This window comes from Rana temporaria, chromosome 2 (assembly GCF_905171775.1).
Source record: "Rana temporaria chromosome 2, aRanTem1.1, whole genome shotgun sequence".
In the NCBI taxonomy this organism is placed as follows: Eukaryota; Metazoa; Chordata; class Amphibia; order Anura; family Ranidae; genus Rana; species Rana temporaria.
Window position 1 is genome coordinate 244,983,685 of NC_053490.1, and position 27,422 is coordinate 245,011,106.

General features: G+C 39.6%; 1 protein-coding gene across 1 annotated transcript in view; it reads left to right on the forward strand.

Annotated features, from left to right (window-relative positions):
• Nucleotides 1–27,422, forward strand: part of LOC120926622 (dynein beta chain, flagellar outer arm-like) — a 533,844-nt gene that overhangs the window by 301,599 nt on the left and 204,823 nt on the right. The window contains 7 exon segments of the mRNA XM_040336739.1: nucleotides 1,295–1,456; nucleotides 3,499–3,658; nucleotides 4,306–4,454; nucleotides 16,967–17,184; nucleotides 19,016–19,156; nucleotides 20,705–20,923; nucleotides 25,196–25,307. Of these exon segments, the coding sequence (XP_040192673.1) occupies nucleotides 1,295–1,456; nucleotides 3,499–3,658; nucleotides 4,306–4,454; nucleotides 16,967–17,184; nucleotides 19,016–19,156; nucleotides 20,705–20,923; nucleotides 25,196–25,307 (1,161 nt within the window).

Consider the following 27,422-nt stretch of genomic DNA (forward strand, 5'->3'; position numbering starts at 1 on the left):
GCTCTACCAACCACCATCCGATTGGAGGTAAACCACCTGGCCTTCAGGAGAAAGATCAAGACCCATCTCTTCTGAGAGCCCAGGGAATGGATACCAAGCGCCCAGAGGCGATTCAGTTCGCATGTGTTGCGCTATATAAGTTTCTCACTCACTCACTCACTCACTCACTCAGATTGCACAGGGATGGACATCATTTCACTAATTATGTGACTTCTGAAGGTAATTGGTTGCACCAGAGCTTTTTATGGGCTTCATAACAATGGGGTAAATGGCAATCATCAGTTTTTTATTTCTGAAAAATTGTTTTATGTATATATTTTTCCAATTTTACTTCACCGCCTTAGACTATTGTGTTCTGATCCATCACATATAATTCAGATAAAAAAAAAACATTGAACTAAAGGCTGTAATGTAACAAAATAGGTAAAAAGGCAAGGGGGGTAAATACTTTTTCAAGACACTGTAAGTATCTTACTTATACAGGTTAGTCAGCATAAGTGTTAGGAGATGGGTGGAGCATTTTTAAGACTGATTAGGTTTAGTCTGCAATTCTATTTTACTGCTTTAGTATTTCGGTTTTTTTTTATGGACAAACCTGGGTAAATCTACCACTTAGTTCATATATGTTTTAGAGATAGCAGTGAAGGTAATTATCTACAATGCATTTTTACTATAATTATAAAAAGATAGTCATAGTTATCATGCTCTTTCTTCTGAATGTTTCAGTAATGTTATGTAAATTAAAAAATAGGCAGCAATAGTGCAGACAGGAACTACAGTGTATAGATGTTTACTCATTTTATGGGATCATAGCTTTTAAAAAAAAATAATTGTATAATGTACTTCATAAATCACTCTATTATATGAATCATACATAAATGTAAAGTTAAATCTGTATTCAGAAGAAATTGGGTTCTACCTTCAGAAAGGGGGACCTAGTTAGAGTATAAGATGGATGGGGCTTAACACTGACTTTGCCATTTTTAGTCTCTGTATGAAAAAAGTGTTTTGTAGACTGACACACATTCTGAATGGCACCCTATGGCACATCCCCAATGGATCTCCATTTTAACACACAACAACAAAAACAGATGTGAACTAAAGGGAAAACAAAGGTGCAGTTACATATTGAGGTGCTTTGTGGTGCAATAATAACTCACAATAGCATGCTACATATTTGGTGTTAACAAGCATGCAGTAAACCCACAGTATTATTATAAACCTGGCCTAGACCTAAAGACCTAAGACCTAAAGAAAAATAGCTACAGCCCACTATTTTTCTTTGTTTCAACAGAAAAAGACAATGATGATGAAAGTGCACAGAACCCTGCAGACCAAGAGACTACTGTTTCTTCTTTTTTACCTGTGATTACTGAGGATCTCTACATGGACTTTATTAGGGCTTTGATTATGAGAATTGTTAAGATGGAGGAAGTTCAAAAATGGTCAGCAAAAGGTAAATTCATGTTATTTATTTATTTAATATAATATATACATATATAATATATATAAATGCCTACTGAGCTGTATAACAAATGCCATATACCCATCAACCAAATCAATCTCATATTTGTTGTATTGTGACCATTCCCTTCAATACCTTTAAAGTTATTCTAAAGTGGAAAGTTTTTTTTTTTATCCTAATGCATTCTCTGCATTAAAGTAAAAAAAAAAACAAATTCCACTAGGTGCCCCCCCCCCCTCTCCCAAAAACGTATCTGAGTCATAGGTGTGCACAGCCTATTGCATTAGGGGGTGCACCCCAAATCTCAAGTCTAAATAAATGTATATATATACATTTATATATGGCCATGGTACATTGATCTCCCTGCTGGTAAAGTGAAGGTAAAGTGCGTAAGCAGAGCGCACTAGATGATTAGGGTGTGCAAAGGCACACACGTTAAGCAAACCATAAGGAGGCAGATAAGCCACCTGCTTCTTTTTGGCTGTAGATGGCCAAGTCTACAATATATGTAGATTGCCATGAAGTTTACCAAATCTGACAGATATTGACAATCAGCAGAGATTCCAACCAACATGTCATAGAAGGAGGGAGAAAAAATAAGTCCTTTAACCTCCCTGGCGGTATGATTATTTCAGATTTTAGGTGCTGAAAGCGGTACAATTATTTTGCAAGGAAATTTGGCATTTTACATTGTAGGCCTGTAATTCTTAGGAATAACTCACTTAAATCTGTCCAAACAAGAGTCTAGTAGACATCTCGGTTATGATAAAGTTTTAAAAACAAAATCATAAATTATAATATAATAAATAACTATAAATAATTATAACAAATAATAATGTAATTATAATAAAAATTATTCAATGATGTAGTCAAATAAAAACACTGAAATTTGCTCAGTTGCAGAATTGTCACTGTCATTACTTTTATTTTTTTATGACGAATTTCCCCACAAATCGCTATCACTCAATTCTGCAAGTGATTATAATTTATTATTGCTGTTTTCTAGCTGGTCTAAAACCACTTTTGACATAAAGGGACAGTTTTTGGTTGCTATGGACAATCTACAGTTTGCAGGCAGAAAGAACAGTTTTCATTATACAAAAGTACATGCAGGACACTGAGCAGACCACTAGGGACAAAGGGTGTGTGTATTTTTTACATACAGTACTGTAATTTGTAAGATTACAGTATACTGTATGTTTGGTGTTTATTTACTTTTTTGAATTTGGCGCTGTTCTCAACCCCTGTGCATCGTAACGTCGCAGGGAACGGAGCTCGGCGGCACACAGGCACTGTGTGAATTGAGCGAGGAGACAGCTCGATCACACAGTGGAGAGGCATGGCAGGATCCAGGGACAAGGTAAGTAAGCCATGCCTGTGGCTGCTGCAAGGCGATCCCGAGTCTGGCTTGGGGTTACCGCTCTTGGTTCTGAAATTCCACCTCGAGCCAGACTCTGGAATACCGCCAGGGGGGTTAAAAATCAATATATGCATCTTCTTCCAACCACTATCTAAGTCAATACTTTAAACATCAGAAGTCAGGGGCATACCTTGTCAGGAGCCCAAGTTTCACATTTTAGGTTAGGAGAGAGAGAAGTTTAGCTTAGACTCTCCAAGTACCCGAAGTACTGTGTTAACATCAGCAAATTTAGCTGTATCACATACATTGTATACATGTTTGTATAGTATGGGATTTTAATGTTTGTATAGTAATGTGATACACCAATATATCTTTTTGAAAATCAAGCTTATTTTACTCATAGATGGTATATATATATATATATATATATATATATATATATATATATATATATATATATATATATATATATATATATATATATATATATATATATATATTATTTAGTGTTAATTTAATTTAATTAGAACACACTCAATCTCCCTGTATCATTAATGTTCTTGGCTCACCATGTTATTGGACAGGTGGTGACCTTGCAGTTGAGCTGGAATGTGACTTTCAGGACTGTAATTGGACTTTTAGCTCAATACAAATATGATTTGTGCTTCTGCAGATTGGACTCCACAGCAGATGGAGAATGCAGCTATACTTTCCTTTTCTTGGCAGCGTCCCACATTGCTGATAGATCCATGTTTTGAAGGAGAGATGTGGATTCAAGATATCCTGGGGACAAACTCAGGAAATCTGTTCTCTTCCATAAATCTACAGGCAAGGTGAGTTAAAGTATATTTGATACATACGGTACCTTTTACTTTCTGAAATCATCATTAAAAGCAGTATAAAAGATCTGCCTGCTCTCCAGAATATAAGCTTTACACATAGAACTTGGTGCACAGTGTAACCAATAAAGTATTTTTGGAAGTTTTCTAAGGACCCCTCTGCTTGGTAAGCTGATATGAAGAGCTTTGCTAAAATGTGGAGATGCAACAAGCCTGAAAATGAATCCGGGATTCCTTTTTTTTATTACTCGCACACATTTTTTTTTGATTGAAAAACAAAAGTCAAAGAAATATGTTTGCGCCTAGCTTTTGCTTCCTATATTTGTTTTGCTGTTCTTCTTGTCTCACTATAGATTTTCCAAATAGGGTTTGTTTATCTAATCTTATTTAGAAAGGGAAAAAAAGCTAATATTGTAAAAGCCCTACTCTCTGGGGGCAGAGACCATGTGATCTAAAGGTTAGGACAATTGGGCTAGGAAGTGGCGGTTTTTCTATCCATGGTAAGAAAGGGGCAGGTTTGTTTAGCCAAACCTGAATTAATTGTAGATAAAATAACATCTAGCACAGATCACTTTCTGCATTTGGTAATTACTTTTTTTTTACCACTGAATTAATCAAGTTAACACTTTGTATTTAATTAGGCAAGACAGCAGTGTCCTGGCTCCAATTGAAAAAGTCATTATAACTGGTGGCCCCCTGATTCTAAATAACTACTGTAGTAAATGGGATGACTTACTGATGCCTCTTATTGATCACTGCTGTGCCGCTAATGATAAATGCAGCCTGCAAGGTATGTTTTTGGCATTGTTTGTTTTCTAATGCTTTTATTGAAGTTTTTTTTTAACAAATTGTTATTTTGTTTTTATAACTTTTAAATTTACTAACTTTACTAACTTCCTAAATTCTACTTTCTACTGGAGAGTTAAAGATAACCTGTAGGGAAAGAAATACAAAAGCTGCCATTGCTGGCTTATTTTTGAAAGGCACAGGAACTAATACTATCATTCTCCTCGTGGCATCCTCCTCATGGCATTGCATCAGCCCTCATTCACACTGAACATGGCTCCACACCACACAATTTCAAAGCCGCATTTCAGTCTGACTTCGGGGGGCAACTTGAAAGACATCTGTGCGGGTTCATGCACAGATGTCTATTGAAATTGCCCCCAAAGTCTCCTGGCCTCTCCCTCCTGTTGAGTGCCCCCACAGCAAGTGGCTTGCTATGGGGGCACCTCAGCCGAGCTGCAGTTCCATTTGTTCATTCAGACACAAAGCCGCAGTTTGGCCCCGACGCCTCTCTCTTCTCATTGGCTAACTGACTTTGATTGACAGCATCATTCTGGATGGCTGCACTTCCAAAAATCCTTTTATTGACGCTTCATATGACAAGTGGTTGACAGATGGAGCAGGGGACAAAGAGGTAGACGCGTTTCGCTCAAATATCAGCGATAGGTAATGACTAAGCCCTGATATTTGCGTGAAACGCGTCTACCTCTTTGTTCCCTGCTCCATCTGTCAATCACTTGTCATATGAAGCTTCAATAAAAGGATTTTTGGAAGTGCAACAATCCAGAAATTATTTCTTCACAGCATGCAAGCTGGGCTGGCAACTGACTAGTGTGTGTGGGGATTAATCAGAGACTCACTCACTTGGAGCAGCTTTTCTTGTTTCATTTGATCGACAGCAGCAGGAGCCAATGGCACTGCTACTGCGTCTTAGCCAATCAGGAGGGAGAGTCCCGGAATGGCCGAGGGACTTGTGCATATCGCTGGATAGAGATGGGGCTCAGGTAAGTATTAGATGGGCTGAGAGGGGCTACTACACACAGAAGTTTTTTTCATCTTAATGTATCTTAACCTTCTACCTTTACAAGCACTTTAACTCCTATAAGGCCTCATGCACACTTGAGCAGGTGTTTGATGTTTTTTTTTCCTGCCTCTAAATGCCCCTATATGTTAGCCTATGTTTCCATACACACAAGTTTAGAGGCAGAAACAAAAACACCACTTATGCATTCAAGAGAGCAGCGTCTTGGCAGAAAAAAATGCCTGACGTGCCTAAACATAGGTAGACAAAGGTCTAAGCGAATCTAAACTTGCCTAAGTGCTAGGCACCTTTTTTTTTATTTCAATATCCAGAATAAATTAATATTCTGGCCACTTAAATGAATAAATGGCCAAGAGCTTGATTTGCCTAAACACGCCTAAACACATTTGCAAAAACGCAGCTTAGGCGTGTTGTTGAAGCTGCTTTTCTCCTGCTGGGGAAAAAAGTTGAAATTTGCCCTTGAGTGTATGATCTAGTTATCTACAATGATTTTAAAGGTGCATATTAAAACTTATTTTGACAGCTGCAACTGCAACTGTCTAGTTGGCTAACCCACATCACTCTGGAAATGCTCTGCCATGTATGAAAGGGGTTGTAAAACATATATTCAAAGTGTACTTGCCTCAGTTCATAACATCTATTGTGGATCCTGGCTGCTCTCTCCTTCATCTTCAGTCAGCTTGACCAGACTACTCTGGCACAGCATGTAATTGACAGCCTCAGATGCTTCCCAATAAGACTGTGTAGAGAGGAGATGTGTCTATTCTCTCCACTCTGGTGTTAGCATAGTCTTGCACAGGGGGTGTGGCAGGTGTTCCTGGGCACACTGTAATCACTATGTGCGGTGCAGATTCCCTCTTCTACCCGGGTTTCCCCCTGTGTTGGACCCTGCCCCAAGGTGCTGCTGGCTTCTCTCCTCTCATCTTCTGCAGCTGATGCAGGGGAATGTTTCAGGATGGAGAATGGGGAAGGGGCTAGTAAATATGTAATTTACCAGCCCCTTCCTTTTCTAAATGAACACAGTGAACACACCCATTCACTGTGTTCATTCATAACTGAGGTATAGGAAACTGTGTTTCCTATGCTTCAGTTTGCGAATAGACAGGAAGCTGCTCAGCGTAGATCACTTTCCATTCAGTCACTGCCCCATGTAACTGAGGCTGCAGAGAAAGGCATGTGTGTTTGAGCTTTGGGGTGCACACTGTCAGAACAATTGACGTATCTCGGCATAGTGCCTACATATACTGTCAGAATGTTTATACTGAAATATAAAATATTATTGTATTTATGGAAATATGTAAATCTGTGCTTTGGGAGATATACACTTTTCCTACAATACAAGAAATCCAAAATTCTTTTATCCGTGCTATTTTGAGGACAAGTAACAAATGAATATTTAAAATATATATATTTATTAACTAAAGATATAGTGCAAAAATTTAAATCAGGTACAATTCGTGATAAAACAAATAATTTATATACTTCTACAATCAGAGATACATGATGGTTGAATGTTCAGATAATATTTACATTATATGACAAGATAAATTCACAGCTCTGATTTTAAATCATCCTGGTATATTTAAAACCTGGTTACATGTAAGATAACCTTCTCGTGATTTCCACAGACTCTAGTAAAAAGCTTGTGTTTACCTTGACACTATGTTATCTCCTCTCAAATCAAACAGATCTCCCCTTCTTCTTCTTATATGGTACAGATCAAAGAACACTGTACACAAGCTTGGCAAAACAGACAAGCGTATTTAAATTTAGAGAGGATTTATTTTCACAGACATCACCCTAAAACCAATGTACAACTGTTGGCATTTAGCTTGTTAAAGACACACATAATTTGTATACTGTATGTCTCCTAATATTTGGAATATAATTATTTCATACTGCAGTTAAAAATAATATAATCCAAATTATTTTTGCCAAGTATATTTAAAAGGTTTTAGTTATGTGTATGCGAAAAACCTCCAATTACCTAAATGGTAATAATAAACATTATACATTACCAGTATTTAAGAGTTCTTTCTGTTTGAGAAGTGAAAGTCCTATGAGGGACCCTCTTCATCATGGCTTTATATTTGCGTTCAATCTCTCCTTCTAAAGATAGAGAGATAGCCTTCAGAGATAGAGTGAGAGCTCTCCCATCAGTGACCCTCAAAGATCCATCCAAGAGAGATCCGATCAAGCCCCAGATCCCCTTGTGCTCTCTGCAACACCTTTTTAACACACCTCAGAAGTGGTTGTGTATCTCACTTTACTACGTCACTGATGATGTCATATGATGCTATGTTAGGTAGCATGTCATAGCAACCAACTATGCGGCCATCTTGAACAATGTCAATATTAACCTGTAGGGGCAGTGGTGTATAAGGAATAATTCCTAATTTTAGGGTCGTCCAGGGTTAATCATAATTTATGACCCCCTTTGACCTCTTGCTTGGTAGAACACCATTACTTGCTAAACAATGTCAAAGAAATGACAACAAACCCAGACACTTCGCCAACTTCTCAATTTATGATTGAGATAAGGTTTATGACCAACACTAATGGTTTGGAAAGTTCCTTTGAACTAATATCGGAATTTAAGCTAAGCAGTCACTAATACATTTAATCTATTCTAGGATCTTATACCTCAGACCCTTGTAATGTCTATGTATTAAACAGGTTTATATATGAATTACTAATACACATATATTGTTAAGATATTAGAAAGAAACAATTAACATATATATAATTCCACCGGAATTGCGAATAAGCCCCTTTGGTCTCATTATACAAAGACCATACCAGTTCTTTTGTGTCATGCTATGCAAGGCCTTTCATCTTGTTTATCTTACTGGGAGTCCTAAAACCTTTGAGTTATAACCTGGGACTCCATATGCCAGACTCCTTACAACCTAAGAACAATGTCTATTCATGCCTAAGAACCTAATTTAAACTTTAACAGGGAAAATGGCTGTCCTTCGGTTCATAGTATATATGAATATGGAACACTATGAAAAATATACAATGTGCGACTTTATACGTATTCTTTTAACCCCAAATTTCCTGACAACACCCTAATGCTATAGACTGCTCACATCTATGGGTGTTAGATTACACTCAGCTCTCTGCTCTGTGCTGTGCAGTGCATGATGTCCACTCCCTGCCCCCTTCCAACTAGCTAAGAAATGCTATCCGATCAGTGTGCTTTGGAAGGTTGTGGAGGGCTTCAGATAAATAGGTACAGCTTATTTGGGAGGGTTTTTTTCATCACTCTGTGTTACCTGAGGCTAGTCACTTCAGCAAACTTACATAAGTTTTTATTACCACTTTAAATATTAATCGGTGAAACAAAGGTTGTTTGTACACTGTATAAAATAGAGACATATATAAAACAACATTTTATTTTTAATAAAACTGTATGCATTTGTAACTGTTGTTTTACATCTGTTTCTACAGTGTACATACAACCTTTGTTTTACAAATATATTCTTGCTACATGACAAAGCTCTCTCAGAGTGCTATGGGCTAGCTAACTGGACAGTTGCAGTTGCAGTCTACTTTGAGTCCCAATTTGTTTTGCTGCAACTTCAGAATGTGCTCTCCGATAAGTGAGGAGAACACTTTTTGTTTTCATAAAATAAGTAAACGGAGAGCCTTTAAAATGTGAACAGGTGCTTTTAGTGATACATTCTGCCTTGAAATCAGACAGCAAACTACTAATAGGCAATATTTTATATTTAGGTTTTAAATATTTTTAATTTTTAAAATCTTTTTCTGACTACTATAAAGGAAGAAAGAAAGTGAGTATAAAACCACTACATATTTGTATAGATAAAGTATGTAACCATTTCTCAATAAACGTTTTAGTACACAATATAACAACTTTTTTTTATAATTCTCTATACTTGTTTCTATTGTCATACCTGTACTAGTTTTAATTGTGATATACATTGCACAGGCTGAAATTATCAGAAGCATATTTTGTATTTCTGCAAGTTACTGTGAGTTACATAAAAACAGATACCTGCAAAGGATTTACCCAGCAGAGAGCTATATCAACTTTACAGAGAGATGGTTAGAATTTGATAGCTTAGTATGTTTTACAATTTTTTAGACCAGCTGCCTTAATGTGCCGTGATGCCATAACTTCCAATGCTGTTTTGCTACTTTTTACTGTGTTTAGGCTGTTACAGATTCATAGTAACATAATGAATTCAGTATTACAGCTTCATCACATTTAATTTTCCTCAAGCTTTGCTGTGTACTTATGAAGCGTTTATAATGTTCAGCTGTATTTCTTTTTATGGGTGTGATATTTTTTTTCTTGATAATTCACATTCCTAATATTGATTCGGTGGATTTGCAAAATGTTTTTTTTTCCTTTTGCCCTGCTAGTGATATTAAACTTGCAGTATTTTTAGTCAGTTCAGCTCTCACACCTGTACACCCCCTATGACCCAGGGCAGTTTTTACTTTTCTGCTATGAACCTATTGATTCAGCAATACATTACTTAAAGTGGAACTACAGTTGATCTGAGCACCACAAACCAAAAATGCTGTTTAATTAATTTGTAATATTCAGAGCAAACTTGCCCATCCATCCATGTCTTCATGCTTTATTTTGTTGAAAAATCACTTTGAAAAACATCCCCTAGCATTTTTGGCCTTGGCCATCTTGAGTAAGGGCTCATGGAATCCATCTGCCCTTAGCTCAGGCATGCAATCAGGAGAGGGTGTGCTTGGCTGAGAAAGCCTCTCCTTTCCTACTGAAGACTCCTGTGATGTACAGTGGCAAAAATAATTATTGTAAGATGCAATGTAATTACTGCAGATTTTGAAAGTTTGCCCACTTACAAATAAATGAATGGTCTATAAATGTTATAAAAGGTGTATTTTAAATGATAGAGACAGAATATAAACCACAAATCCAGAAAAAACACATGATACAAATGTTGTAAATTAAGTTGCAATTCAGTGAGTAAAAAAAGCATTTGATCCCCTACCAACCAACAATAATTCTGGCTCCCACAGACAGGCTAGAGTATGTGCTCATGTGGTACACAGATTATTCCTGTCAATTTAAAGCAAAGTTCCACCCAAAAATGGAACTTCTGCTTTAAGTGACAGTGACCCCCTGACATGCCACATTTGGCATGTAATTTTTTTTGGGGGGGGGGTGCAGATACCCATCCAGCTCCAACTCCCTCTTCCTCCCAGGGCTCCTCAGAGCCAGAAGGAAGTTCACCTCTCCTCCCTCCCTGCAATCTTCTGGGACACGCCACAGGCCATTCACAGCGTGCAGCGCGATTTGCACATGTTCAGTGCATGCTCAGCTGTAAAGCCACAGCGGGGTGCCTACAGTAAGAATGCCGGCACCATGGAGGAGGGGGAGAGGAGCGGGGCTTCGTACGTTTCGCCTTATGGGGTAAAAATGATCATGAGAAACATGAGGGATCAGCCTAGAACTACATGGGATGAGCTTGTGAATAATCTCAAGGCAGTTGGGACCACAGTCACCCAAAAAAAACTTAGGGAACACAATACATCGCCATGGATTATAATCCTGCAGCACCCACACGGTCCCCCTTTTCCGGAAGGCACATGCACAGGCCCATCTGAAGTTTGCCAATGAACATCTAAATGATTCAGAGAAAGATTGGCAGAAAGTTTTGGTCAGATGAGACCAAAAGTGAGCTCTTTGGCATTAACTTGACTTGCCGTGTTTATAAGAAAAATGCTGACCCTAAGAACACCATCCCTACATTCAAGTGTGGAGGTGGAAACATTATGCTTTGGGGCTGTTTCTCTGCTAAAGTTACTGGTCGACCTTGCCACATTGAGGGGCCAGTGGACAGGGCCAAGTAATGTAAAATCTTGGATGAGAACCTTTTTCTCTCAGTCAGAACACTGAAGATGGGTCGAGGATGGGTCTTCGAGTATAGCAATGATCCAATACATACCTCCAAGGCAATAAAGTAGTGGCTCATGAAGAAGCATATTATGGTCATGGAGTGGCCTTGCCAGTCTCCAGACCTTATTCCTAAAAAAAAATATATGGCAGAAGCTGAGAAAAAAATATATTCTGTTCCCTTAAAGCAAAGTTATACAGTACAGTGCCTGTACTGTGCAATTTGGCCCCCTGTATAACCTAAAATACGTAGCTGATCCTGCCTGGTTCTCCCCTTTCCCCTGTAAACTGACCATGGTTTATCATGGGTGTTGAACCTTGACACTGTGGTCAGTTTACATGCTTCTGTCATCTGCATCTCTCCTCTGTACACCTCTGACCCTCCCTCCCTGCCTGTCAGCTTGTAACAATGCCACTCTGCTCCTCTTCTGCTGCAATAATAACTATAGTATATTCATGCCATCCCATCTGTTAAATAATAATATGTGTCCCAGTGTTTGTGCTATATAAAAAAGATGCAGATTTCTACCTTACATCTTCTCTGGCTCTCATGTGACTGCTTGGTTCTCTTTCCTCTCTCCTCCCCGGATGTCAGGGAATCCCTGTGAGATGTCTGGCACATAGATGTGTGCAAGTGCATCGGTTTTCCCATTGAACGGCTAACAGGCATGCGTGCAGGAGTCTGCAAATGCTCGTGTGCATGCAAATGCGCATAGGCTTAATTCCTCTTGGCACCAAACAGCCTATTTAAAGGGAGTTTAGCCTCATAGTCTTTGCTGACTGATCTTCAGTTGTGTCCTGTATCCTGATCTGATCCTGTGTGCTCTCCTAGTTTATGACCCGGCTTATTCTTGACCTTGTTTCAGCATTCTGTTCCTGTGCTGCTACCCACCTCTGACGTGGCTCTGTTCCTGACTCTGGCTCTGTTTATGATTTTGTTCCGTGCTGCCTTCTGTTGATGGCCTGAGCTATTCCTGAGACTCTGCTACTGCCTATGTTTCTGGCTTCAGTTAAACCTTGGTTGCCTGACTGGCTGTCTCCTGTTCCTGTTATGCACATCACAGCCTGCTCCTGTCTGCAGAACCCTGTCAAGTTGCCGGTCCGGGATCTTCCACATCAGGCACTTATGTCCCTCTTATCCTTTGGTCATCTCTGTCTCATCCTCAGTAAAACCAGGACAGGAGATATAAGTGAGTCTGATCTCATCAACTCGGTCTCCTATCAGGTACCTGACACCGGCTGACGTCAGTGGGAGTTCTCGGCTCCTCCCACTGTAGCTGTCAGCCTGGAAGAGGAAAGAGGTGAGCAGCCTTGTGAGCACCGGGACACTGGGACACATATTGTTATTTAACAGAGGGGATGACTTGAATATATTATAGAGGCTTTACAACCACTTCAAGGATTTAGAGAAGATCCCTAAAGAAGAATGGACTAAAATCCCTACTGAGATGTGTGCAAACCTGATGACCAACTACAAGAAACGTCTTACCTCTGTGCTTGCCAACAAGGGTTTCTCCACCAAGTTCTAAGTCATGTTTTGCTTGGGGTTCAAATATTTATTTTACTCACTGAACTGCAACTCCAATATCATGTGTTTTTTCTAGATTTTTGGTTGATATTGTGTCTCTATCATTTAAAATACATCTATGATAAAAATTATAGACCCTTCGGGCCAGATTCACAGAGAATTGCCCTGGCGCAGCGTATCAGAGATACGCTACGCTGCCGTATCTTACCTGGCTCTAAGTGGAATCCAGGAAGATTTTGCGCCGTAAGTTACGGCGGCATAGTGTATTTTCTCGGCGCGTATTTCAAGTTGGGCGGGTAGGGGGCGTGATTCATTTAAATGAAGCGCGTCCCCGTGCTGATTGAAATGCGCATGCTCCATTTCGAAATTTCCCGCCGTGCTTTTGCGCGAAATGATGTCGCACTGACGTCATTTTTTGAACTTAGACGTGAGTTACTTCCTTTCCTATTCACAGATGACTTACGCAAAAAAAAAATTAAAAATTTGACGCGGGAACGACGGCCATACTTTAACATGGCAAGTCTATCTATACGCCGGGAAAAGCCGACTAGCGACGACGTAAGAGAATGCGACGGCCGCGCGTACCTTTGTGGATCGACGGAAAAAGCTAATTAGCATACCCGACGTGGAAAACGACACGAACTCCACCCAGCGGGCGCCAAAGTATTGCACCTACGATCCGAAGGCGTACGAAGCCGTACGCCTGTCGGATCGAAGCCAGAAGCCGTTGTATCTTGGTTTGAGGATTCAAACTAAAGATACCACGCGGCAAATTTGAAAGTACGCCGGTGTATCAGTAGATACGCCGGCGTACTTGCTCTGAGAATCTGGCCCTTCATTTCTTTGTAAGTGGGCAAACTTACAAAATTTTGGTTGAAAGCATTGCAAAGTTATTTACAAATTTAATAAAGGCATTTTTTTAAATTCTTCTAATTTTTTTAGTGCAGGGCAAAAATGGCAACAAGAAAAATAAATAAAAATGAAAAAAAATGTAAATGTTAGATAAAAATATTGTATTAAAACTGAAATATTAATAAAAAAATCAGTAGAAAGATAAAAACTAAAGAGAGAAGGGCAAGAAGCAATTAATTAACCAGTTAGGACCTGGACCTTTAGGCAGCTAAAGGACCCGGCCAGGTTTTGCGATTCGGCACTGCGTCGCTTTAACAGACAATTGCGTGGTCGTGCGACATGGCTCCCAAACAAAATTGGCGTCCTTTTTTTCCCACAAATAGAGCTTTCTTTTGGTGGTATTTGATCATCTCTGCGGTTTTTATTTTTTGCGCTATAAACAAAAATAGTGCGACAATTTTGAAAAAAATGCAATATTTTTTACTTGTTTCTATAATACCCCAAAAATTATTATTATTTTTTTCCTCAGTTTAGGCCGATACTCATTCTTCTATCTATTTTTGGTAAAAAAAATCGCAATACGCGTTTATCGATTAGTTTGCGCAAAATTTATAGCGTTTACAAAAAAGGGGATAGTTTTATTGCATTTTTAATAATTTTTTTTTTTACTACTAATGGCGGTGATCAGCGATTTTTTTCGTGACTGTGACATTATGGCGGACACTTCGGACAATTTTGACACATTTTTGGGACCATTGTCATTTTCACAGCAACAAATGCATTTAAAATGCATTGTTTAAAGTAAAAAAAAATGACAGTTGCAGTTTGGGAGTTAACCACAAGGGGGCGCTGATGGGGTTATGTATAACCTCATTTGTGTTTCTAACTGTAGGGGGGTGTGGCTGTAGGTGTGATGTCATCGATTGTGTATCCCTATGAAAGGGATCACACGATCGATGTCAGCGCCACAGTGAAGAACGGGGAAGCTGTGTTTACATACAGCTCTCCCAGTTCTTCAGCTCCGGGGACCGATCGCGGGACTCCAGCGGCGATCGGGTCACGGAGCTTCGGACCAGGTCGCGTGCACGCACCCATGGCGCGTGTGCGACCCCATGGCTGCGCTTAAAGAGCCACGTACATGTACGTGGATGTGCCCAGCCGTGCCATTCTGCCGACGTATATCGGCGTGAATGGGTCCTTAAGTGGTTAAAGGGGTTGTAAAGGTACAATTTTTGTTCCCCTAAATAGCTTCCTTTACCCTAGTGCAGTCCTCCTTCACTTACCTCATCCTTCAATTTTGCTTTTAAATGTCCTTATTTCTTCTGAGAAATCCTCACTTCCCGTTCTTCTATCTGTAACTCCACACAGTAATGCGAGGCTTTCTCCCTGGTGTGGAGTGTCGCGCTCGCCCCCTCCCTTGGACTACAGGAGACTCAGGACGTTCTCTACGTTGCAGATAGAGAAATGAGCTGTGTGTTAGTGGGCATCCTGACTCTCCTGTAGTCCAAGGGAGGGGGCAAGCACGACACTCCACACCAGGGAGAAAGCCTTGCATTACTGTGTGGAGTTACAGACAGAAGAACAGGAAGTGAGGATTTCTCAGAAGAAATAAGGACATTTAAAAGCAAAATCGAAGGATGAGGTAAGTGAAGGAGGACTGCACTAAGGTAAAGGAAGCTATTTAGGAAAAAAAATTGTACCTTTACAACCCCTTTAAGTGTGATAAGTGTTTGGCTAAGTATTAATACGAGTTTGAGTAGGAACACATTGTATTGTATATTTATTTATTTTCTTGCTGGTAGGGTTGCTTTCACTGACATCATATTCAAATCAAAGGCCATCCCTTTATTACCACCTAAATACAGTGTAACGATAGCATCACACTGTATTCTTGAATGATGCTACTGAACAATGTTTAAAAACACTGATCAGAAGTGTTGTTTTTACAACAGCAACTGCAATCACTGCTGTAATATACAGTACAACAAGTAAACAAGCCCTGTCTGTCACTTTGACTGTCTCGGAATTGCAGGAAAGACCTGTGGGAGAAGCAGCCAGGAGGAGAGAGACATGGCATGCTACATATGCCCTGTGTATTTTATTGAAAATTTTCACAGGGTATGTAACAAAACAAAAGGCCAAAAGAGGTTAAATAACTGTCCAGTACATAGCATTTTAATATAGCGTTTGCAATAATTACAACCATGTTAATGCTTTTCAAAAAGCTCACAAATCAATAGTCTTAAAAAATAGAAAGGGTGCTCACCCTATATTATAGAGATTGGATAGAAACAGGTAGTTAGGCAGATATTTGATAAAAACAAGAACAGAGATCTCACTTCCTTAGGTCAGTGATATGTGATTTCAGTTGAGAGCAGTGGAAGGATTGTTCTTTTGCAGGTACAGGTTTAAAAAATCTAAATGGTCAAAAATGTGCCCTCTGGACAGATGAAATTTATTACTAACCTCCTCTGCTCCTTGCACTACCAATTGCTGCTGTATTACAAAGGTCTTCTGAATCCGACACTTCAAGGAGTGCTAAATTCCTGGTCAACAGCCATATGCTGTAGTTCCTATCTTCGGATAGACTATTATGAATGCTGCTGCCAGACTCATTTACCTTACCAACCGTTCAGTGTTTTCCACCCCAATCTGCCAATCCCTCCAATGGCTTCCGATCACCCAGCAAATAAAATGCAGAACACTGACAGCAACATACAAAGCAACCCATAGTTCTGAGCTACAAAACTAATCTTGTCCTAAAATGTCACCCAACTAATCCTCTCTGCTCCTCCTAAGGCTTACTGTTCTATAACCCCTTCCATGTGTGCACCTGTAACTTCTGCCTCTCTAATCCTTTGGAAGTCTCTACACCAATCTGACCAACTATGCCCTACTTTGTCATATTTGATCTGCAAGACCTAAACCTAATATTTTTGAAAGTACTTTCAACAGCAGCTATTGTTGGCATTGATAGTAAATTCTTCTTTACTGCTTATTTTTGTAATTTCTATAGTACTGCAATTAAGTGCTTATATATTCTTATTACAATGTCATTTTTTTCTTTCAATAAAAATATATTAAATAAATCGAGCTAATATAGTTGCAACGACGCACATATGACTATGCTCCGTATTTAACAAATGTATTTGTTTTATTTTACATTAAATTGCTTATTGTTTGTTTCAGATACTTCCTCAATTATATCCTTCAATGGGCACAGGCTCCTCTGTGCAGACCACTTCAGACTATATCTTGCAGCTGATGAGTTAGAACCCAGTCTTAACACTGAAATAAGTTGTGGTACAACTATTATTAATTACAGTTTTTCTGAAGGAAGTTTGCTGGAATTTTTGCTAAGAAGAGTTTTTGCAAAACTTCAGCCAAATCTCTATAGCAAGCTAATGGTAAGTCTTCAAGGTACCATGAAGAAAAGTTACCTTCACACACATACAGTATAGTATGGCACTGCGTTATATTAACTGACAATTGAATAGTTGGGCAACGCTGTACCCAAATAAAATGGATGTCCTTTTTTTCCCCACAAATAGAGCTTTTTTTTGTGGTATTTGATCACCTCTGCGGCTTTTATTTTTTGCGCTATACACAAAAAAAACATGTTTTTGTAAAAAAAATCTAATTTCTTCATTAGTTTAGGCAAATATGTATTTAGCTACATTTTTTTGGTAATGATGGGATATGCTTATTGAACTTTTTTTTTTTACTAGTGATTTGCAGTCCCTCTAAAAATTTAATAAAAAAGGATTTTTAAAGGGACTGCAACATGGACAAATCGGACACCTAACTGATACATTTGACACTTTTTTGGGGACCAGTGACACCAATACAGTGATCAGTGCTAAAAATGTTCACTGTTACTGTACTAATGACACTGGTTGGGAAGGGGTTGTCATCAGGGGTGATGTGTGGTTAAGTGTACTTAAGGGTTAAGTGTGCTCCTAGGGAGTGCTTTCTAACTGGATGAAGACAGAGATCTGTGTTCGTACTTAGCAGGAACACCGATCTCCATCTTTTGCCCTGCCATTATGGTGATCTGCCTTGTTTACAGAATGCCATTCTGCCTCTCTGGGGAATGATTGTGGATGGCCAGCGGACATCGGGGCCGCCGGACCCGCTGATTGGCATCCCCTGTGTCCCCTTTGTATCAGCACCCGATCGCACCTCCGTCGGCGTGCCACTCATTAACTATTGCACAAAATGACATTCAGGTACGTGATTTTGCGCAATAGAGCTGACTTGCCACAGTAAATATGCAGTAGGCGGTTGGTAAGTGGTTAAATATAATTTCCTTAGTGTAATAATACCTTTTTACCACTAGATGTCTTGCATTGCCACTTCTCCTCCACATTCATTATGCTATTATAGCTAAAATTCTGCTGAGTTCTTACAAATCAGATGTAGAAGGTAGTACTAGCTAGAGAGAGTTCTGGTAAATTACAACAACGGGAAGTGGACCGAGATATTCCCAATTAACAAAAGAGGTAGGGTAAAAAGGGACAACAAGAGAAGAGACTGAACTTAAAGAGATACTCTACTGGGGGCAACCAGCGTTTTTTCACCAATTGAGTACAGTTAAAAATTAGGAATTAAGATTTATGCCTCCAGAAAAGGTTGTAAACTACATTCATTGTTAAGGCCATTGGGAAATACATTTCCTGATCATAGACAACGTTGTCTTGTTTTTTAATCTTGCTTAGGGGAAGGCAATTATTTTGGTTTTGTTTTTGTAGTGTGCAATAATTCTTAATAAAGCAGTGATTTTTTACTCAGCCGAATGTTCCACAATGTGACTTTCTTGGTAGACATTTGTCTTAAATTTTTCCATGCTTCTGGTAGTAGCTAAGAGCTTCAAACTGACAAAGTACTAAATGTCTAAAGCAAAGTCAAAGAAAACATTGGTTTGGTTAATGGAAAAAAAGTGCCACAGTTAATACTTTTCTGTAAATTACAGTAAATTTGGGTTTTCCCAATGCATGCATTTTTGTTATTTTTCCTTACCTTACCTATGTTTCCCATGTTTACTTACATTGTATATACCAGTTATACAGAAAATGCTTTCTTTGAATCATTATAATATTAATCATTTTTTAATCTATCTATCTATCTATCTATCTATCTATCTATCTATCTATCTATCTATCTATCTATCTATCTATCTATCTATCTATCTATCTATCTATCATAGATAATAATGCATGCATCTGATTTGCTTTTCAGGAAATGGCCAACATTATCCTGGACTATCAAAAGAGCATAAAGGAGCTGGAAAAAAAAAGTAGAGAATGTTTTTTTTCTATGCAGTTAAACAATGTGACCAGTGACATTAACATTGTTGCTATTTCACAGGAAAAGAAAAAAGTAAGTGGCGTGCATTACAAATCCAGCATTGTTATCTAATAATTTAGCTAATTTGTATAGCACTGGACACACTGGCAGTGATTTATAGAAAAGATTAACCGCTTCATCAGTCCCAATTTGTCTTAGAAGGGATTTCAGTCTTAATACTTTTTTTTAACTGCTACAAACACACACACAGATGTATGAAATAAAGCTTGTCAAGTATCTTTGTGAAAAAAAAAAAAATACTTTAAAATAAAGAATTGAAGAAAAAAAAAAGAAGCAATGTAGATGCACACATTGCCCTAACCTATCTATATCAAATGCAAAATCTCTAGTGACGGTAAGCTAAAATTTGGTTGATAATTTAGCACATCCTTATTGATCTCTGTTGTCTTACTAAACAAGCCAGACACATTCTAATGTTTAGAGTGTTATTGGACTTCAGGAGGATAGAGGCCTGTGAAGAGACACAAAGGTATGCAGTGCAACAAGATGGAATCAAGATTTGAACTCCAATGCTGTAAGATTATGAGCTCAATCCCAAAGACCACAATACTACTATATGAAAATAAGTGCTGGGTGGCAGTAACATTCAGAAAATGTGGAAAAATCGTGACAGCTTGTACCCTTCCCAAGACATTTGTATATTTAAATACTTGCAATCACAGATCTTTGTAGCCGAACACTTCCATACACCTCAAGTAATGTTAACAAGCACATGAAGGGTGCCAATCAGTTCAATGCCAGAAGATTCAAGAGAGGGATGTTGACTGCTTCGTTTGAATAACAGGGGTTGATTTAAAAAGGCAAAGAGGTTGTTCACTTTGCAAAGGAAGTTCACACTTTGCAAGGGAATTCTCCCTGGAGCTTAGTGAATGTAGTAAAATGTCACTTTGCAAAGAATACCCACTCACATACAAGGAAAATCATATAAAAACCAAAACAAAACAGCTGCTTTGCTTGCACGTAATGGAATAATGAAAGTAAGCAGAGCTTCACCTCATTCCCTAAAGCCTCGTACACACGTAAGGGATTCCCGGCGGTAAAAAGTCCACCGGGAAACCCAAGGGGAAAACTGAGAACTTGCTCGGTAACTTTTTCCCCTACACACGACCGGATTTCCCGACAGGAAAACTGCCATGAGAGCTTTGGTCGGGAATCCCGGCCGTGTGTATGCTCCACCGCAGTGTTTCCCACAGGAAAAATGCCAGGTTAAAAACCGCCGGGAATCCCGGTGGGAAAAAAAGAGAGCTGGTTCTCTTTTTTTCAGTTTTCCTGTCGGGAAAACTCTGATGCAGCATACACACGGCCGGTTTTCCCGGCCAAAAGCTCTCATGGCAGTTTTCCCAACGTGAAAACCGGTCGTGTGTACGAGGCTTAAGCTAGAGAAAATTCTTTTGCACAGTGAAACTTCCCTTGCAAGTTGCATAGTGAGCTGTCAATTTGCCTTTATTAAATTCACCCCTTTATAAGATGTAGACAATTTTTATTTCTACTGTCAGTGAACATGAAAAACACCTTTTAAGACAGAAATTTTACTTTGATATTTTTATTTTCCTTTTGAAGATTTCAAATGAGTTGGAGAAAGCCAGATTACACCTAAATGACCTGCTGCAAGTGAGAGAAACTTTGTACCCCATAGCTCAACAAGGGGCGGTCTTATATTCAGTCTTAAAGTCTCTGAGATCTTTGGCTCAGGAATATTATTTCTCCTTTGATTTTTTCTTGAAACTATTTGACTCAGCCATTGATACAAAGAACAAGACCAATGAAGATGTTTTTCAGGTATGGTATATTGCAGTGAATGTATTTGTACCTATTTGTAAAAGGTTGAAATTGATATCTTTAAATATATGCTTCAGCATGCAGTACTTTTTCAGCATGTACGCGCACCCCAAGCTTAGAAGGGAAGTTTAGGAAAAAAATACAATTTTGGATGCTCAGCCTTGTCGGTGTCTGTCTGCTGTCGACGTCCATCGGCAGCCTTGTCCGGCATCCATCTGCGGCCTTGCGCGGGGTCCGTCCAGCCTTGTCGGTGTCCGTCTGCTGTCTTGCCAGGCGTCCATCGGCGGCCTTGTCCGGCGTCCGTCTGCAGCCTTGCGCGGGGTCCGTCCAGCCTTGTCGGTGTCCGTTGTGTCCGTCTGCCGGTCCGTCCAGCCTTGTCGGTGTCTGTCGCATCTGCCGGGTTTGAGTTTGGTGCCTCAGTCGAGCTGTGCAGAGCCGGATTTCCAGTGTGTTCGGCTCCTCTCGCGTGGCTGCGGGCGGAGCCCAGTGTGGCTGAGCGCGCAGTACACTCAGCTCGGTCTTTGTCGTCTTTGTCGGCGGCGCTCAGAGACAGCGGGGATCAATTTTCCCCTGATTTTAGGGGGGGAAAAGTGCGCATTATACGCCGATAAATACGGTATTTTTATTTACAAGGGGGCTGGGAACCTGTGTTTGCCATAATTAAACCGTATCTGTACTGTGCTGGAAGATTGCATTATAAGTTGTAAACTAGACTTGGACACTGTCTGTCCTTATAAAGGGTTAAAGATTTAGATGCTACCTTCTACATTGTATGTTAATTAGAGGCATGTGTATGTCCTAAATTTTTCCTTTGGGACATACTCATGCTGAACTTCAGAGATGCTTGCAGTCTATCATATAATATTTTCCTAAGAAACACTTTAAAAGGTGTTTTTTTAGGTATTCCGTGTGATAGGGAACACAAATATATAGTGGGGTTTTCTCAGACTGGGCTGCAAATGTGGAAATATACCGTACTTTAACCACTTTGGGACCGCCCTTTTTTTTAAATTACAGTGTCAAAAAAAAAAAAAGTTAAATAAATAAGAAAAAAAAATGTAAAATTGAAAGCGCCCTGTCCCGACGAGCTTGCGTGCAGAAGTGAACGCATACACGAGTAGCACCCAGATATCAAAATGGTGTTCAAACCACACATGTGAGGTATCACCGTGATCGTTAGAGGGAGAGCAATAATCTTTGCCCTAGACCTCTGTAACTCAAAACTGGTAACCTGTAGAAAATTTTAAACGTCGCCTATGGAGATTTTTAAGAGTAAAAGTTTGTCACTATTCCATGAGCGGGCGCAATTTTGAAGCGTGACATGCTGGGTATAAATTTACCCGGCGTAACATTGTCTTTCACAATATAAAAAAAAATGGGCTAACTTTACTGTTTTAATTTTTTATTCAAAAAAGTGTATTTTTTCCCCAAAAATGCGCAAATACGATGTGACAGAAAGTATTGCAATGACCGCCATTTTATTCATTAGGGTGTTAGAAAAAAATATATATAATGTTTGGGGGTTCAAAGTAATTTTCTAGCAAAAACAAAAATGATTTTAACTTGTAAACACATGGGGGCAGAGCCACAAAGATCTGCACCCGCGCAGCGTATGGGAGATACGATACGCCGCCGCAACTTATTCAGGTTTGGTTTGAATCCTGAAAGAATTTGCGCCATAAGTTACGGCGGCGTAGTCTATCTCTCGCGGCGTAAGGGCATGGAATTCAAATGCGGCGAGTAGGGGGCGTGTTTCATTTAAATGAAGCGCATCCCCGCGCCGAATGAACTGTGCATGCCCCATCCGTCAAAACTCTCAGGGTGCATTGCTCCAAATGACGTCGCAAGGACGTCAGTGTTTTCGACGTGAACGTAAATGGTGTCCAGCCCCATTGACGGACGACTTACGCAAACGACGTAGAATATTTTAAATTATACGCGGGAACGACGGCCATACTTAACATTAAGTACGCCACCAAATAGCAGCTTTAACTATACGCCGGAAAAAGCCGAACTGAAACGCCACCCAGCGGCCGCTGGAGAATTGCATCTTAGATCCGACGGCGTACTAAGGCGTACGCCTGTCGGATCTAACACAGATGCCATCGTATCTGATTGGTGGATACCAACCAAAAGATATGACGCGCAAAATTTGAAATTACGCGGCGTATCAACAGATACGCTGGCGTAATGTCTTTGAGGATCTGCCCCAGAGTCTGAAAAATAGGCCCAGTCCTTAAGTGGTTAAGCAATGTGTGCTTATACTCCAGAGAATTATGTTGTTATCTGTGCAATAGCATATTGCAAGAATCTATATTTCCTGCATTGCACCTTCAGTGCTAGAGAATTGTTGATCATATGAACAGGTTGTTTTTTTGCACAGCAAACCTAATGATTACGGATTTATTTCAAAAGCAATAATGCTACATACAAAGGACCTAATAAGGGATGAAATTCTGGTCAACTGTCTATAAACCTGCTGCATCTATTATTTAGTCTTGCGTGGTTACAAATGAGTAAGGGAAATTTACCTACAACACTAAGCAAAGTTAATGTTTTATTTTGCCATTAATTAATACCAGTACTTTTTAATGAGCAATAAAGAGTAGTTGGACTATCTCACATTGGCTACTTTGTAGCAGCAATTTGTGACAACTACACATCTTTCTGTTTATCCTCTCTGGCGAATTGTTGCTGGATACAAAGTTGATGATATAGCTGGTTACAGGCTAGGTTTTGCCATGGTCATTAGCAGCTGCATTGGATAACATGAGTGACTACTGAAGCTGACAATTATTTTGCTAGTTCAAAACGCTATAAAAATCAATCAATCACTAATTGTCTACATACCACTTGGAATTTCAGTTTCACAGATCTTTAATTGACAATTGCAATATTTTTCTTTTTCTCCTAGCAACAGAAACACCAAGGAAAGAGTTTCCTTAGCTGTTACAAATCACTGCTACAAAATTGCCAGTGTGACGTGAGCTGTACTTTGGGTTTCCCTGTGTCAACCAAAAACCTGTCTAAATAAAAAGTCCTTTCCGTCCCCTTGCTTCGAGTGACAGGGTTTTTACATATCTCGTGTACTAGCTTGGACACATGCACATTCCTGTATGTTTATCATAATATGGGGGGTGATCCACAGTTATTGTGAGAGGTAATGTATGTCACTCGAAGCAAGGGGACGGAAAGGACTTTTTATTTAGACAGGTTTTTATCTGGAAGTCTGTTAATTTTCACTGAACAATAAAAGAGGATTACTCAGAGCTGGATTAACTATGTGTGGCAAGACTGGGCACAGATGATAGGAAATCTTATTCTCTACATTGTGCCATCAAAATATATATATATATATATATTTTTGGGGTTTACATCCACTTTAAGCCTATGGCCCCATACACACCATAGAATCTATCCGCAGATAAATCCCATCAAATGGGTTTCTGCGGATAGATCCTATGGTGTGTACACTCCGTCGGATATCTATCCGCAGATAAATCTCCCCTGGGATGGATTTCCAGCAGATGGATATTTGCTGACATGCTCAACAAATCCATCTGCTGGAATCCATTCCAACGGATGGATCCGCTCGTCTGTACAGACTTACCGGATCCATCCGTCCAAAGGGATTCCCCGCACGCGTCGTAATGATTTGACGCATGCGTGGAATTCCTTATATGACAGCGTCGCGCCCGTCGCCGCGTCATAATAGCGGCGACGGCGCGACACGTCATCGGCAGAGGATTTCAGCGGGGATTTCAATGCGATGGTGTGTACACGCCATCGCATAGAAATCCTCTGAAATCCTCGAGAGGATTTATCCGCGGATACGGTCCGCTGGACCGTATCTGCGGATAAATCCTCTCGTGTGTATGGGGCCTGTAGGTTGTTTTGCTTAGAGCATGTGGACCAGCTACTGATCCAATAGCCTGTATACTCTTCCCTGGATATGTGCTTCCATAAGGGGCCCTTAAAGATGTAAACTCCTGTGTCAACAAAAGTCATTATGTACATGTGTGTTACTACAATTTGCACGGCAGTTTTGCGGCGGGTAATTCAACAAACCAAAGCATTTACAAAGAATTGCCAAATAATGTAATCATAACTAAAACAGTGTTTTTAGTACCTTGTTGCAGTAGGTGCTGTGATGTAAATATGTGTTGCATGCAGTGCTAAACCATACTAAGTTTAGTGTATTTCTTTTCTTGACAAAACTAAAGTTTAGTGTAATAGGATTTGTGTTTTTTTTTTTTTATTATGTGGCTTTAGATGAAAAAGGAAACATCTACTGAAGACCCTTCCCTAATAGTTTCTCCCTCTGAACCTGACAAGCATATGGAAGAATCGTTATTAAACGACAAGGACACAGAGGAAACTGGAGGTACCGTAACAAGTGATAGTATAACAAAGTGCCCAATGACACTTATTCAAGCTATTTAAAGTGGTAGTAAACCACAAAAAAAACAACCTGCAAGACAATGGCATAATGTGCTAGTATGCATCGCTTACTAGCACATTATGAAATACTTACCTTAGAACGAAGGCCTTCCAGGGGCGCCTGGTCATGGCTGACATGTACCCCTGGCCTTTCTTCAGGGTTTGTGGGCTCTGGTGCTGTGAGTGGCCGTAGCTGCAATGATGCATGCACATGGTAGTCCTTGGTTCTGACAAGAAGCTTTGAAGATATGGAACGGTAGGCTGGACCTTCAGAGCGCATGCGCCACTGATCTCAGTAGCTGGATGCAGGGTGAATATCTAATAAACAGTGCACGTTTAGAAGATATTTATTTTACCTACAGGTGAGCTTTATTATAGGCTTACCTGTATGTAAAAATCACAAAGCGGAGTTTACAACCGCTTTAAAGTAACACTAAACTCTGGTTTAAAAAATAAAAAAATCTATTTAGGTATGTATTCTTAACTCAAAAAAGTACCTTCTATTGCTCTCAGCTACTCTGAAACCTCTACATTCACATTGCTGTGGTCTGATTTCCTTTTAAGGGGTGGCTATGTTCATTCTCCATGCTTGCTTCTTAGATTGATTAGAGTATATGGACTGTGGACTATGGGAAATGTAGTGTGCATAGAATAGTTCCCATGACATCAACTAACATGCACTGATCATTTCAAACATGTGGAAGCTAATGAAGGACATTACAAGGAGGCAAGAAAACACAGTAGGAAATTATTTCAAGAAACATAGATTGCAAGGCCATTTAGTAGTTGATGTGTATGAATTATTTTTGGAGAATAAGCATTTAGTGTCACTTAAGGCACAATATCTGTGTAAGGGCTTGTTCACATGTATGCTAATTCTATGTGCTTATACAGTATTTATTCATTTCCAAAGCCTCAAAGCTGCTCCTCATGCCTGTAATGAATTTTACAATAGTACCACACAGTGCTGTTCACACAGGATCGGTAGTGTTGTGTCCTGTTAAAAATTAAGCAGCATGTTGCTTTCTTCATAAGACATTGATGCTTGTCAACCGCTTCCATTGATTTCAATAGTGCTGCTCTCTAACCGCACCTAAACAGCAGGTAGAGCATTTATTGTGTGTGTTATGCCACAGACACGCGATCGGACATTTCGACAACAAAACCGTGGATTTTTTTCTGACGGAATGTTGGCTCAAACTTGTCTTGCATACACATGGTCACACAAATGTTGTTGGAAATTCCGAACGTTAAGAACGTGGTAACGTACAACACTACAACGAGAAAAATAAAGTTCAGTGATTACGAGCATCCATAGGATTTTTGTGCGTCGGAATTGCATACAGACAATCGGAATTTCCGACAAGAACTTTTGTTGTTGGAAAAATTGAGAACCAGCTCTCAAACATTTGTTGATCTTAGGGATATCTATGCGTAACTGATTCTCTGAATCAATCCCATAGATATGACCGGCCGGACTCAGAGATACAACGGCGTATCAGGAGATACACCGTCGTATCTCTTTCTGAATCCGGCCCCTAGATGCTCCCTGGATCATCAGGCACTGAACACTGTAAACATAAGCAAAAGAGAAGCACACACGGGCTCTGGTGCAAAACCTATTTATTAAATAAAAAGAAATCAATAAAATCAATGCATTCACAAATGTAGGTAAGGCTAGGCCTGTCATCCACAATGACCGAAAAAAAGGTTTTGCACAAGAGCCTGTGTGCTCTTCTCTTTTACTTATGTTGAGCTATTGTGACGCATACAAAAAAACTGGTCATGCAACAAGTCACCCAGCAGGTATTATTTATTTTGACTACATCACTTCCCCTTTAAGCACTTCCCACTAGAAAACCAACGCTTCCGTGTACATGTATTGAGCATTCTTGAAGTATTTTCGCTTTATAAACACAAGGATAACACGCCATAAACACATCATAAATGCCATAGGAGCATAATGAGCATTGCTTCCTTCTTCACAATAAACACACATATGAATGAGCCCTAACAATCCTCAGATAAGGGATGCAATTCTCTTAAACCAAAAGTACGG